The 14,355-nt window shown below is 45.3% G+C and overlaps 1 protein-coding gene across 1 annotated transcript in view; it reads right to left on the bottom strand.

Moving 5' to 3' along the window:
* Positions 1-2,991: 2,991 nt before the first annotated feature.
* The window catches only part of Taf1b (TATA-box binding protein associated factor, RNA polymerase I subunit B), a 59,541-nt gene continuing 48,177 nt past the window's right edge, over positions 2,992-14,355 (bottom strand). The window contains exons 10-15 of the mRNA XM_051156899.1: positions 11,706-11,883; positions 10,839-10,885; positions 8,891-8,981; positions 5,256-5,326; positions 4,551-4,773; positions 2,992-3,217 (exon numbers count right to left, since the gene is read on the bottom strand). Coding sequence (XP_051012856.1) covers positions 3,010-3,217; positions 4,551-4,773; positions 5,256-5,326; positions 8,891-8,981; positions 10,839-10,885; positions 11,706-11,883 — 818 coding nt within the window. The 3' untranslated portion in view covers positions 2,992-3,009. The remainder of the gene's footprint in view (positions 3,218-4,550; positions 4,774-5,255; positions 5,327-8,890; positions 8,982-10,838; positions 10,886-11,705; positions 11,884-14,355) is intronic.

The raw sequence follows: 14,355 nt of genomic DNA, 5'->3' as shown, positions 1-14,355 counted from the left end.
CAAAACAAAACAAAACCCCTCACCAGCTACACACTTGGGATGAAAATCTCCACTACCAACTATCTCCAACATTCAAGTGCCTCATGCAGCCTTTACAGCAGCCACGCTTGGGATTTGTTCAGTCTTCTCAATGATCTGGCTGCAGTGCCCCTTCCGGTGTCTTTCTGTGTCTACATAGTTGAGTATGTGCCAGTGAGTGTGGACTTCAGGCATGCTATAGGCGAACTCACCACCTGCTGCCTGCCAGGTGGCAGGGCCGGGACCTGGGCTCTCCCCTCCATTCTGGCTTTCCAGGTGGCTCCTCTTTTATGTGTCAATGGCAAGGCTGTGTACCCTGAAAACTCAACCGTCAAGAGGATGAGGCTCTTCACCCACTTGAAACCAGTACTGCAGCCCATAGTGATGCCCACGCTCCTGTGCACAGGAGCCAGTGCTGCAGGAAGGTGTTCTTTCTTTTAGATATAATGCCAAGTTTCAAACTACCTAACAACACATGTATTTTGGGGGGGGCGGATGGAGGATGTTACTAGGAATAGTTAGCAGCATGACAGACTCTGTAGAGGTATCCGAGTTGTACTAGTGTACATGGTTGTGTTTGTATACTAAAATGGTAATCAGGTCAGAATTCATTGGTGAGGTTAAAATGCAGGAGAGTCAGGGCGTGGCTCCGTGGTAGGTTGTACCAGCTTTGAAAATCTTTACATTTCTGAGGCTGAGTGAATTGGTCCCTTAGGTTTTGGCACCGCCATGTGCTGCCCCACAAGTCAGGGCACTGTCAGGAGAGGAGGGTCAGGACTTCTACTGTTGGTGCCACACGGCCATCTTGGATCGAACTCCTGTTGATTAGGTCATAGCTGAGGACTGCCACAGTCCCAACGATGGAAGCTGAATTCATTGCTCATGAGTGACGGGAAACCCAAGACCATGAGCAGAAAACAAAGACATTATCAGATATGCCTCCGATCCCAGCTTGCTTAGGAGGCTGAGACAGGAGAATTGAGTCATGGCTCTGCTAGGCTACATATCCAAAATGTTGTCTTAAACACATCTTTAAAAAAAAAAAAAAAACAACCCAACAACCATATTTTCCAGAAATCAGACTTAATATATAAAACAGATGACTGGTCAGAGCCAAGTGAGGGATATCCTAGGAATGCAAGGTTGGTTCAACATTTGAAATTTAGTCAATGTAAACTACTTCATTAAGTGGCTAAAATGAGACCATGGAATCACCTCAGAGAGGCCAAAAAGCATTTGTTTTAAAAGGATAAGATTCATTGTGGACTTCCAAAGCAAAACTTGAAACAAACTCAGCAAACATAAAAAGAATTTTCTCAGGCTTTTGCTTATTACTCCAAAGCTTCCTGTAACAAATTTGGGCTAAAAGTTACAGTTCTTGCCCTGGCCTTGAGTGGTATGCCCACCTCCTGTCCATCTGTTGTACTCGTCTCCAACCCATCACTCCAGACACTTCCAGAAGCTGGCTGTTCTTGAATCTGTCAGCCTTTGTGCCTGGCCCCTCTGTGATGAATGATCTTCCCTGAGGTGACACGACTTGTTCCTTCTGCTGTACTTCAGGCCAGTTAGTCTCTGCTCAAATGTCACCTCCTAGAAGCCCCCCCCCCTTATCACAGTTAGCCCAGTTTTTCCTGCTTGGTTTAATTCTCCATTAGACACACTGACTTCCTCACATCTCCCACTAGATGCTGTGACCCTCTAGTGCCTAAATCATGACCAGAACATGGCAGTTTCTTTAAAAACCTGGTTATGTTATGCTTTTATTTTAATCCCAAGTGTGGGATATGGGGCTGCTTCTAGTTTGTCCACAGCTGACAAGTGTCTTGTGTGGGCTCAGAGAGGGGTGTGGTCTTTGTTGGCTGATATGGTTGAACACTGAGAGGGTATAAATACCAGAGTGCGGAGACAGAGAGGCCGCTTCGAGAAAACGCTTGGAGGAGATGGATGGAGAGAGAGAAAGATTTTGAGGAGGAAGAAGGCTACTGGTTCATTTGCTGTTTGATATCCTGATGACTGAGACTGGTATTGCCCCAAAGAACCCGACAGCCCTACTGTGCTAGAAAAAGTAAAGAGGTCTGTGTTCCCTGTCTCTTCTAACTTCTTTCTCTCCTCCCTGTATTGGGGGCTTGGAAGGGAGGTAGCGGTATAAGAAACCAAAATAAAATAGAAAGAGTAACACCAACAGGCAGTTCTCAGAATTCATTGAGATATAGAAATACAAAACTTTCCAATATCCTTACCAGGTGTTATACTTCCTTAAAACACCTGCCAGCCCAATATGTGGAAATAGCACTTCATGTCTCTTCCCTGGATTTCCTAGTCTTTTACCTATTTCTTTGCACACACCTTCACCATGTTAAATAAACTGTCCTTTTGCCCAAAGCATATGTCGCCCAGTTTGCTGTTTGTTGTGGCAATGCTGCTCACCTTCTCTCCTGGCTTCCAGGTGTCCCAGGGTCATCGACACATCCATACTGTTTCCTCAGGACACTTTCATATGTGTAAGTGAATGCCTGTGTTGTTCAGAGGTCTTTGATCCATCCGGGATTAACATTTTAAAGTGTAAGGAATAATAAGTAAATCCAGAGCCAATCACCTCGGTGCATGCTTATAATCCCAGATTCCAGACGGAGATGCACTGAGGCCAGCCTGGGCTACAACAGTGGATTCCAGGCTAGCCTGAGCTGCACACTGAGTTCTAGGTCTGAACTACAAGGCTAGTTCTCATTTTGGTAAGAGAAAGTATAAAAAGAAAGTTTAAGTTTAAAATCCAATGAATACAAGTTCCCAGGTGTCATGTACATAATGTTTTAATTTTCTAAAAAAAAGTAATTATGAAAATAATTCAAGGTTCACTATTTTACAATGCATATAAGACACATGTCAATATGTATGCATATGCAACAATGTTCTGAGCACAGTTCCCTAGAACATAGCTCTAAGACCCGCCATTTTCCTATACAGCACCCTCTGACAAGCCCCTCTGTCTTCTTAGTGTCTTCTTCTTACTTTCTTGGGTCTTGAGCTCTTTTTTGATTCACTGTATTTTTTTTCAAAAAGTTTCTTTTCAAGTAAGCTCACTTCTTCATGGAGGGCAGAGGTCTTTATTCTCAGTAGGAAGGAGAAAATGTTTAGTATAAACTGGTAACTCAGAGAAAAGTTTGATTCTTCATATGTTGTCGCGTGTTTACAATAATAGCTAGAATGGGAAGGAAAAGGTAAGTTGCCTTCAAATAGTAATTTAGAAGCCCTGGCACCCATTCATTGTCCACCCCCAAATCCCTTCACCAGGGGACACATCTAGCTTCCAAACAGTAGCATGAGTTAGAGGGAAACTTGGGAAATTTGAAGAAGCTCCTCAATTATATGAAGAAAAAGTGTTTCATGTTGTCCATGGTTGCTAAGCTAAGGATGGAGGGCTCACTGAAATGCTTGACCTCGCCAACAGTCACGTTTAAGACCAGTCAATACCATACTGCCAAACACTTAGAGCTGTGTGAGTCATGTAATATGCATGGCCCCAAACTCATGAGGGAACTTAGTAAAATAAAATATTTTATTACTTTAGATTTATTTTATAATTACTTTGCCTTCATTTATGTATGTGTATCCTGATACCCATGGAGGTCAAAAGAGGGCACAGGATCCCCTAGCAGTGGAGTCACAGGTTCCCATGAGCCTCCAGGTGGTACTAGGAACAGAGCCTGAGTTCTTTGAAAGAGCAACAGTTGCTCTAACCATTGAGCGACCTCCCCAGCCCTGGGTTTGTTTGTCTTTTAAGGAATGAAAATCTTAGTCAGCACTTCAGTAAATAAGCATAATTCCTAACTGCATGCTAAATGTCTGTCCTTACGCCCACAGGTAAGTGCAGTCCTCATCCTTATCAAGGAAACTTCTCTTTGCAACAGATGGGGAAAATCAAAACCCATCAAAGTGCAGAGGTGCCAGTGCTAATGGATGCTTCTCCAAAGCACTCCTGCACCTGAGGCTCAGGGTGCATAGCAGAGGAGGGACTGAGAGACTGTAAGAGGCAGGGGAGCAGGACTTTGCTGTGAGACTATGGCTGCTAAGCTACATGTCTCAGAAGCTACACCCATAATGTCTCACAAATATGGCTGCCTAAACTGGAGCTGAATGAAGACGAAGACAATAGACATGCCAAAGCGGATGGAGAGGCGGGAGCCTAGGAGGCCGCAACCCCATACAAAGAACTACAGGCAACTAAAGCAATGCCGAGTAGGGGGAGAACAGTCTTCCCCAGGGAAAAACACACCAACTGGTTATCCACCAGGAAATGGCCAGCTCTGAAAACATACATACAAATAATATTGTACAGACTGAGTGGGGCGCATTTATGTATTTAGGAATATATGTATGTAACAACAATTAACAGAAAAAGAGACAAGACAGTGAATTTGAAAGAGCAAGAAGGGGGATATAGAAAGGTTTGGAGGGAGGAAAGGAATGCTCTTCAGGCTCAGCTGGGGGTTTCATCATGCCTCCTGCGTCTGGAGTCTTAAAAATATACGTACCTTTTGCAGAACTTCTGGGTACTGAGCCAATACAGTGAGTTCTTGGTGAGCAAGGACTCGCCTTTCTTTATCAGGAGTCCCTGGAGGCTGTGTCCATGGAAACAAGGGCTGTTGGTGTCTTCTTCAGTCCAGTTGAACTGAAAACTTGAAGGGCCTTTCTTTTCAACCACAGGTGTTGAACCAGCCAGGGCTCTAAATTGCTTTTGAAGATTTTCAACCATTTCTGGAGATGGAGGGAGGAGGCGAGTGTCAGTCCACAGGTAAGGCCTGGAGTTTACAGGCACGGACTGCTGCTGCTTCCTTAGCCTTTACGGGTGGTGGTGGGCAAGCTGGCCTCCAACTCTGGAGCCTCCTCCCCCAGCCTCCCGAGTGCACACTCACTCCCAGCTGGCTTCATAACTACAGTAACATACGCAATAACATTAGGCGAGGCTGGAGCTACACGAGGGGCCTCTGGAAGTTACTTAATGATTTAAAAAGAGAGTACAAGAGGACCTCAGGGCAAGTCTCCTGCAGAGTTCTCACAGCCACAGAAACAGAGAAGCTCAGCTTTGCTATGAAGAAGCAGGTGATTTCCCAGAACCTGGATTTTTATGTGACTTCTCCTTTGGCAGGAGACATACACAAGAGCATCCCCATCACGTGGGAAGTGTGTGCCTGCCCTTGCTTTCCATGTGGAGACAGAATAGAAACCGTCTGACTCACCTCTTCTCTTGTATGCGACTGACCTGTCGATGTGTGAAAGGTAGAGTGGCCGTTTGGTTTTCCAAGCATACCTGTACAAGATAGACCAGAAGTGCCGCAGAATGAGAAGTGAACGCCCTGAGCTCAGAGACGGAGTCAGGACCCGAAGCTCAGCATCCCTCAGCGCTTGTCTACCCTGTATCAGTGCTTCTGCTCCAGAAGGAAGCACCCCGTGAAAACAGGCCAGTGGTGTGCTCCTTCTAGGGGTCAAGGACCCCTTAGGAGCCATTACACAGAGTACAGCAGAGGGTTTCCATCACTACACACTCCCTGGGTTTACTCTCATTGCAAAGTTCCAACTGTGTGGACACCCTTCTGAAACAATCTCCAGACACTTGCCTTCTTTTCCTGCTTCTCTTGCACACAAAGGTTCGCAAACAGACGCCACAAGGCCTTGGGATTCTACTAGACCCTATCCACATCCTTCCCTCTCTTTACATGGTTTGTTTCACTGCTGGAAAAAAAGAATCTAGGTACAATATACACACACTGAAACCCGACTCAGGGCACCTCCAGTTAGCACTCACACACGGCTGTGCAGTCACCATTGTGACTAATACATGGAACAGCCCCACACTCTAAAACCAGGTCCTTTTGTAGTCAGTCCTTCCACGCCCTTGGTCTTGGGCAACCACAGTTGCTTGGTCATTTTGAGAATGTGATATAAATAGACTCATACGGTGTGTGGCCTTTGGGTCCTTCACTTAGCATGTAGGGCATCAGGAGTCACCCTATATCAGAACCCTTGCTCACTGCGACCAGTGGGATTTGTGACATGGATGTGCCAGTTAGTTTGCCTCATCACTAGCGAAAGTCACCACAAACATTTCCTTATGAACTTCTGCGAGAACATGCATTTTCCTTTCATTTGAACTTTTCATAGTAACTGCCATTTCACACTCCTGTGCTTGGGAGGAACCCCTTCTAATTGCAGGAGGCATCGCTTCTGTGTATCCTGTACATCTGCAGTTTTTTTTTTTTTTCATTTGAAAACTTAAATTGTTTTCCTATTTTAATTAATTCTTTATATTTTATAGGTAAAAATCTTTCATCAGATATGTTATCTTCAACTACTCTCTTTCTCTCTGGCTTTTCCCCCCCAAATACAGGGTCTCACTATGTGGCTATGGCAGTCCTGGAGCACACTATGTAGACCTTGAACTCACAAAGATCTGCCTGCCTCTGCCTCTCAGGGGCTGGGATTCACGATGTGCATCAGTATGCCCAGCGTTCAACTACTTTCTCTAAGCCTAGGGTTTTGTTTTCTCTTAAGTACCTTCAGAGAAGTTCTTACTTCTAAAGTCCAATTTATCAATTTTTCTTTTATGGATCATGCTTTTGATGTTATACCTAAGATTTTACATAACCTAAAAGATTAGCAAGACTTTTCTTTTTCTCCTTCATCTTCCCTCCCTCTCTTCCTTCTTTGTGTGTGCGTGTGTGGGGACCTAGAGCTTGCTGAGTAGGCTAGCTAGACTGGGCAGCCAGCAAGCCCTACGGATCTTCCTGTCTCTGTCTCCCGGGTGCTGGGGTTCATACCACTACATCGGCTTCTTAGGTGGGTGCTGGAGATTGAACTCATGTCCTAATGCTTGCTGGCTGTCCATCTCCCTAGTCCAGCAAAGAGTTCTACATATGCTTTTAAATTTTCACCCAGGTTCTTCTCAACCCCTGTGATAAAATGGCAACTGCCAAAGCAGCCTGCTAAGCTGTTTTTTAAACTACTGTTTTTACTAGTGTTTTCAAATTTTCATGCAAAGTACCATGTTTAACTGCAGAAAATGTTTTAATGGTCATCTGACAGCCCTAAAGATGATGCCCAGGAGCAACAGGACATAAAATAAAACAAACAAATAAATGATAGATAAATAAATAGTGCTTTTAGAAAGGAAGGCAGGAAATAAAAATCTATGTGAAAATGGGTTAGCATGGGCGATACCAAGAGGCAGGTGTCCAACGTGCCCAGGGACTCTGTGCCCACACATCAGGTGGCAGTGACTGACATCAGTGAGCAGCAGCCATGACTGCTGTGTGCATCAACACTATCATACACTGTGTAGAGGATGGCTTTGGGATGGAATCCCCTAGACAGCCTCTTCCCAGGGGCCTAGCGTCTCTCTGGAAAGTGGGTTTTTATAAACAGACTTACTCTTTTTGGTTGCTAAATACTTCCCTAAAGTAGCTAAATGCCAGTATGTGTGGACATACAACTGATTCTAACACTGAGCATGAATTGGGACTGTGTGAAATGTAAGGTGGTAGCCTACTGGGGCTAAGGAACAGCTCATCACCGACACAGCACAGCATGGCCCTGCAACACCCAGCCCTCAGGATGAGCAGAAGTCACCCAGCTCACACCACAGAAAGAAGGCTCACTCCCCAGGCGCCCAAGATGACAGAGTGAATTCTTGCTCTTACTCATCTATCGACAGCAACTCGAGGACCCAACAAGGAAGCGGAAGCATGCAGGGCCCTGGGAATCAGTAGCTGTTAGGGCACATCCTCCTAGCCCTCCTTTCCCACCACGCCCTGAGCCTGCCTGCCTATCAGAGCACATGCTCCCCAGCCCGTCCTCTATCATGCCGTGAGCCTGCCTAGCAAAAACCTGTCTGTCTTCTTTTGGCAAGGAACTTTTCCTCCATGGTGCTTTATCTGCCTTTGAACACATTTCTCTGAAGCTTAGAAGAAAAATAAAAGCTTTATCTTGAAATTTGAAAATGGTTTCTTAATAAGTCTCTGATCAGGGTCACCATCATTGACTTGCTCAGCTGGTAACTGAAAGAACTTAATATTTCTAACTCGAGAAACTAACTTTTCTCAAATGATACAAAATGATATAAGTATTAGTGTAAATTTACATAAACAGATGTTGGTTTTTCTTCAGTCTTGTGGGGCTCGGGGTCTAGTAGAAACGAAACTGTGCTGCAGATCATCGGAGATGTGCTCCCTATTAAATAGATAACACTTAAATTTATGAATGAACTGAATTTCAGCTGTGGTGAGCAGGTGATGTCACAGGGGGAGTTTGTGAAGACTCAGACTTCATACTTCCTGTCCCTAAAGCAACACTCTTTCCGTTGCACAGTAATGGACCTACCCCTGAGCTGTGTTCCGGGGACAAGTGGGGAGGGCATGAAGTAAATGCCCACTGTTCTGTTTGCCTTTGATTTTCTCAGAAGTCACTGTATTTAGGAAACATTCCAATCACACATGCCACAGGAGAGCACTTGCAGTCTCTGCAATATTGGGAAGCACAGATGAGAAGGGACCAGTTTTGAAAAACGCCATGAGGGGAGAAGACCACACATGCAGGCAAGGCTCACACAAACCGAAAAGATCTAAGTGCTAAGTATAATGTGGTTCCCGGATTGGATCCTAGAGCAGAGCGAGGTCATGAAATCTAAAAACAAATGTGTTTAATGTAAAAAAAAAAAAAAGTATAAAGCAGGGGTTGGAGGAGTATGTGTGAGGCTGACTCCCAATCCCAGAACAAGAAAAAACTAGATGTTCTAGACCAAAAATTCTGGAGAAAGGTCACATGCTGCCAGATGTAAAGCAGAGGACACAGAGTAGGGGACAGAGGACAGAGGACATACCTGGCCCTTGCTTCTTCCCGTTTTTGTTTTTTCTCATCAAAAGCTTTCTTCATAACTTGGTACCATTTTCTGAAATTAAACTGTGGCTTATCTGAAAGAAATGAAATCCGTGTTTAGTAGTGGAATCTATCACATTAAAACCACACCTGTTTTTCACATCCGAGTTTTTTCCTGAATAGGATATTTACACAATGCTCTCAGAACCATTGTTACTCTCTCCTGTAAGGTGCGGCCACAACTGTCCTGAAACTGTCTTTTCCCATGTCTCTCCTTGGCTCTTATGGATTTGCTGCTTCCTCAAGAAGGGCTCACACATTTTGCTAGCTGCCACACAGCCAACCCTCTTCCCCAATTCCCACACCCAGCACATGCAGCCCAGCCCCTGGCACTACTCCAATACATCCGCCACTGTGTTGGGAAGAAAATGACTGATAACCGTGTGAGTGGTTCCATCTCCTCAGGACCCACTTCTGTTGTTCCTACTCCTAATTCAGACATTCTGCCCATGAGGAAGAAAGTGGACCGCAGTGCAGAGCTGGAGTGTGCTGAGACACAGGCTGGAGAAACAACAGACTCAGCCGTGGCAGGTATAACAGGATTACTCTCCATTATCCTCTAATAAGAATGGCCTCTCTAATGTCTAATTATAAATCTTTTCAAATGGCCAATATAACCAATCAATACAGTCTTATAGGCTCTACAGCCAGAAAGGAAACAACCCAAAGAACTGTCAGGGCAGAAGACAGTTAACATGAAGTCAGCTCAAGGTTCTTTGATCCCCAGTCTCCTCATAAGTGAGTGGCGAAGGGGATGCAGGCATGGTCCACTGGAGAGCAGGAAGCACAATCCTTGTGCTGTTGGTGGGAGACTCACTGACAGGTCAGAGTACACTCACAGCCACAGTCTCCATAACTGTCATCACCTCTAGCATTGAAGGAATGTCAGAAGACACCCAGACCAGCCCTATGCATGTGTTACTGTAAGCAAGGGCAGTAGGAAGTGTTTTACTTCATATATATTATAGAAAATACACGAACTGAGAATATTAAACCCAAACTCCTAAAACTAATGAACAAACAGGAACTGCACCTGAATTTAGGAATTCATAGAGACACAAAACTTCACTGAGTTATTCTTGGGCCAGTGACTCTGTTCCACATGAGATAAACTTTCTAGAAGCAAATACGAACTGAGGCTGGTACACTGGAGTGTAACCCAGCTAGTGGCGGGGGGTGGGGGGGCGGTGAAGCAGGAGGATCTTAAGTCAAGTACAAAGTGACACTGACCAACCTGGGCAATTTAGTGAGACCTTGTCTTTAAAAAAAGCAAAAAGGGGCTCAGTGGAAGAGAGCTGGCTTAGGCATGCACAAAGCCCTGTGCTCACTACATAGCAACTATCTGTCTACTTACAAAGTGCATCATCTCAGAGTCTACAAACTCCGGCAGTCTACAGGGACAGATGCACTTAGGCCATTACTTACAACTAAATATCCGGCAGCAATGGTGGCAGGTATGATCAGCTCTGGCTTTAGAAAGGAGGAACTGGTGTGCAGTGAGTGGCTGTGGAGAACAGGCCGAACAGTGCTCACAAGGGAATGAAGAGGCACTTGCTCAGTCTGAAGGGCTGTGAGGATGTGAAGAAAAGAGCACTTCATGTAGAGGAGTCAGCCCAGGCAGCCGAGGAAACTGAGCTGTTGGGAAAGTTCATGGTCTGGTCTGGCTAGTGAGCAGCAAGCAAGAGCAACAGATGGGTCGTGAACACAGAAGTCACCCAAGTTTCTTGGTAGCCACAGACACCAGCTAGATCTAGAGATGGAAAAGTCAGCATGTGGCCAGCCTGTGCGCACAGACTCACGTATGTGCGCCATCGTCGTTTCCTCCATGCTGACTACCTCTAGTCCATCGTTTACAACCACTTCGCATTTGACAAATAAAAACATCCAAGTACCTTCTCTGTGTCCTTCGTTATACGCTTCAGCAAGATCCGAGTAAGACCTAGAGGTGACAGCACACAAGGCAACGTCTTCAGATGTCATTTGTCTGGACAGTTTATTTTTAATTTTATTTTGGTTTCTTTCTTTCTTTCTTTTTTTTTTTTTAGTCTTGGCCATCCTGGACTCGCTTTGTAGACCAAGCTGGCCTTGAACTCACAGCGATCCGCCTGCCTCTGCCTCCCGAGTACTGGGATTAAAGGCATGCGCCACCACGCCTGGCTATTTTGGTTTCTTGAGAGAGGGTCTCACTGTGTCGCCCCAGCTGGCCTGAAACTCTTTGTGGACCGGGCTAACCTGAACTCACAGAGATCTGCCTGCCTCTGTCTCCTGAGTGCTGGGATTAAAGGTGTGGCCCACCATAGCCAGCTTGGACAGTTAGTTTTGAATTCTGAGGAGAAAGCACCAAAGTTGGAGAGGCAATTACTGTTGTGGAAGAAGACACTGAAGATCTGCATTCCCTGTGACTTTCAGGAGGGTAACACTGCAGAGCACCTTTGTGATCTAAAATAATCTCTGAGATGTGGTGCCAGAGCCTAAAGGCATCCTGATACGGTGCCAAACTAGTTCTTTAGTGTGTGATGCTTTAAAAACCGGAGTCACGTGGGGGCGGGGGGTGTGAGAGCGCTGCGAGCTCGGGAACAGGAGTCATCAAGTAGCATGACTGCTCTCCAGAAACCCCTGCGCCTACAGCACAGCAGACCCCGCATCTTGCTGTGAAGACACAGAGCTCCTACATCCTGAATTACAGGCAGAAGCAATGATCCTCCCCATTTTTTACAAACTGGAGTCAGTGCAGTAAAGAGGCACCGCCATTGACTTACCATTCTAACTTGTCATCCAGCAAAAAGAGCAGTTTCAACACAACCACAATGACAGCCACAGCCTGCACATCATATTTAACTGTCCTTTTCATTTTAGCTATAGGATCAAACGTCAGAAAACCCACTTCTCCAATTCCAGTCAACTTTACCACTTGGCAGGTTAAACTGTGCATTTCATCTGTTGAAAAATAATACAATTAAACACAAATTAAATTACTTGGCCAATAGGTCACAGTAATGTACATATTTATACTGTATCTGGTATCTTTACACATCTGCTTTGTTTGTAAGGCAGGGTCTCGATATATAGCTCATGTTGGCCTCAAACTTGTGACTCTCATGCCTCAACTGGAAGTTGAGGCTGGGATTACAGGCTTCCAACACCTTACCCAGAAACCTTTTATTTAAAGCATGATACCATGCAAGAATTTGAAGAGCAATTTTTTAATAAAATAAAAAAATTATGCCTGTGTGGAAATAGTAATGGGCAAATCTTGGCAAGTCCTATTTGACTTCCTAAAACATTTATGTGTGGGACACCTTTGGGTCTCATGCAGACAGGCACACACCAGCTTTGTGATGCCCGATACATGTCCCTCACTGGTCTCTACAGCAGGACACACTCACTTCCTTACAAGGATAACTAACCTTCTCCAGGAAAGCAGTGAGCCTAGGAGGCTCCAAAAGCTCTAAGCTAGATGCTTTGCTTTCTCAAAAAAAGGCCGAATAATGTGAGACTTAGAACCTGAAACCTGGGACCTGTACTCAGGCTCCTCCACCAGTAGCCGCATCGTTAGAGTCACATGACCTCGGCTTCCTCACTTTTTTTTTAGGACAGGGTTTTGCTGTGTTGCCTCACAGTTGTGATCCTCCTGTGGGTTGCGATTAAAGGCATGAGGCGCTCTCCGTAACTATAACTTTCCTTACTTGTTAAGTGGGTTATGAGAGAATGGAGTGAGACGAAATACGACTACACAGATGAGTATTCTTTGAAAACTCTAAGCTAGTAAGCAAATCCCTCATTGACCTCCACAGCAGAGGCGCACCACAGCCTCTCCTGACTAACAGAATGGCATGGGTCTGACCTCATTCCCTCCATGGAGTGCATGGCTCAGGAAAAAGCAGAGTGTGGAGTCCTGTCACTTGGACTAGCTCTGTGTGACCCCAGATGTGTCACACTGAGGCATGAGCCACAGCAGTATCTTCTTGATGGTTTATGAACATTACATGAACTACCCTGCCTAAAGCACTCAGGTCAGTGCTGAATGACATCCATCCCATCTGTCCTCCTCTTAGTGACTGTCCTTAGCTCCCTCCTGATCACCCCCAGTTAGGAGTAATCAACCATATCATACTCCTGCTCTTATGAACGCATTAAAATGTTAGCTCCCAGCTGCAACAGGTCCCAGAGTTTTCCAAAGCCTATACTGCCACTTGCCTTTGCTTTGCACAGCTCTTTGGTCCCTTTACCTCAACAGTTCTTTTCCCTATTTCATACCACAAGCTTCTCTTAGCTGATTCTCATGTCCCAGGTCACAGCTATACCAACTGTTTGTACGGAGACTCTGTAACACCAGCACCAGCAGGCTTTCCCACACAGCCTTGTCTCGGTGCTAAGGCAGCTCCCCTAAGAACACCTACGTAGATTGATGGTTTGTAATCTGAATTCCAATATACAGGGATTGTCACATCGTAATTTGTACTGCTTTCTCTCACCTGCCATACTAGGAATTCAACATAAGCTATCTAAAATAAAGCAGGAACAATGAAAAATGGCATGCATTGTGAGAACTCAGCAATAGTCACTTTGAGCCTGCGCATGGTAATTGATGTCTATAGCAGCGCTCAGGAGGCAGAGGCAGAAGGATCTCCATGAATTCAAGGCCAGTCTGGTCTGTTTAGTGAACTCTAAGCTACATAGACAGACCCTGTTTCAACACTCCCCCTCCAACAAAACAAAACAAATACCACGAACAAAAAAACCCAACCAAGCAGACAATACTAGTCCCAGACTTCTTGTATTTCTAATCCGGTATGAAGTTCAGGGCTGGCTCATGTCACAAGCTATATCAGGGTTACCTAACACATGTGCTCTGCATGAGGTGGCTAAGGCTCTCATCACTGTCCTCACTGCCCTAAAACACTCCCGGGGATGTCCACACTGTTCTCCACGGCTTTGGGAACTGGAGCTTGTGAATGTTACCAGGACTCAAGCACCGTGTAAGGTAGTCTCCAAGACTGCCGTAATTGTTCTTTGCTGGCTCAGTCTGGCTTTGAAATCTGGGTCTTCCTCCCTGACCTCTCAAGGGCTGACATCACCTTTCGCTACTATTTTTGTTTCTAGTTAGAAGTTGCTCTGCAGTACTAATGTTCTCCACCAAGCAGAGTGTAGCTTTTCCATGCAGGTCACCAATAGCCCACATGAAATACTTGCTGCTTTGCCGGCACTGAGTCGACTTGCCACAGAAGCCACATGAGTTCTCCCAAGGATAAGTCGCACAAAGATAGAACGCTGTTTTTGAGTAGTGGCCCTTTAACCAAGTAATACGGTCTGAATTACTTTAGGAAAGCACTTGAATTAAGCTCCTGTGACTAAAGACTCCTTCAGGTGCTTGAGTAGTCAGAAAGAAAGGCCCTACTGTTCTGCTTA

Source organism: Acomys russatus, chromosome 1, assembly GCF_903995435.1.
Source record: "Acomys russatus chromosome 1, mAcoRus1.1, whole genome shotgun sequence".
Classification (NCBI taxonomy): domain Eukaryota; kingdom Metazoa; phylum Chordata; class Mammalia; order Rodentia; family Muridae; genus Acomys; species Acomys russatus.
This window is presented reverse-complemented; position numbering and strand designations above follow the sequence as displayed.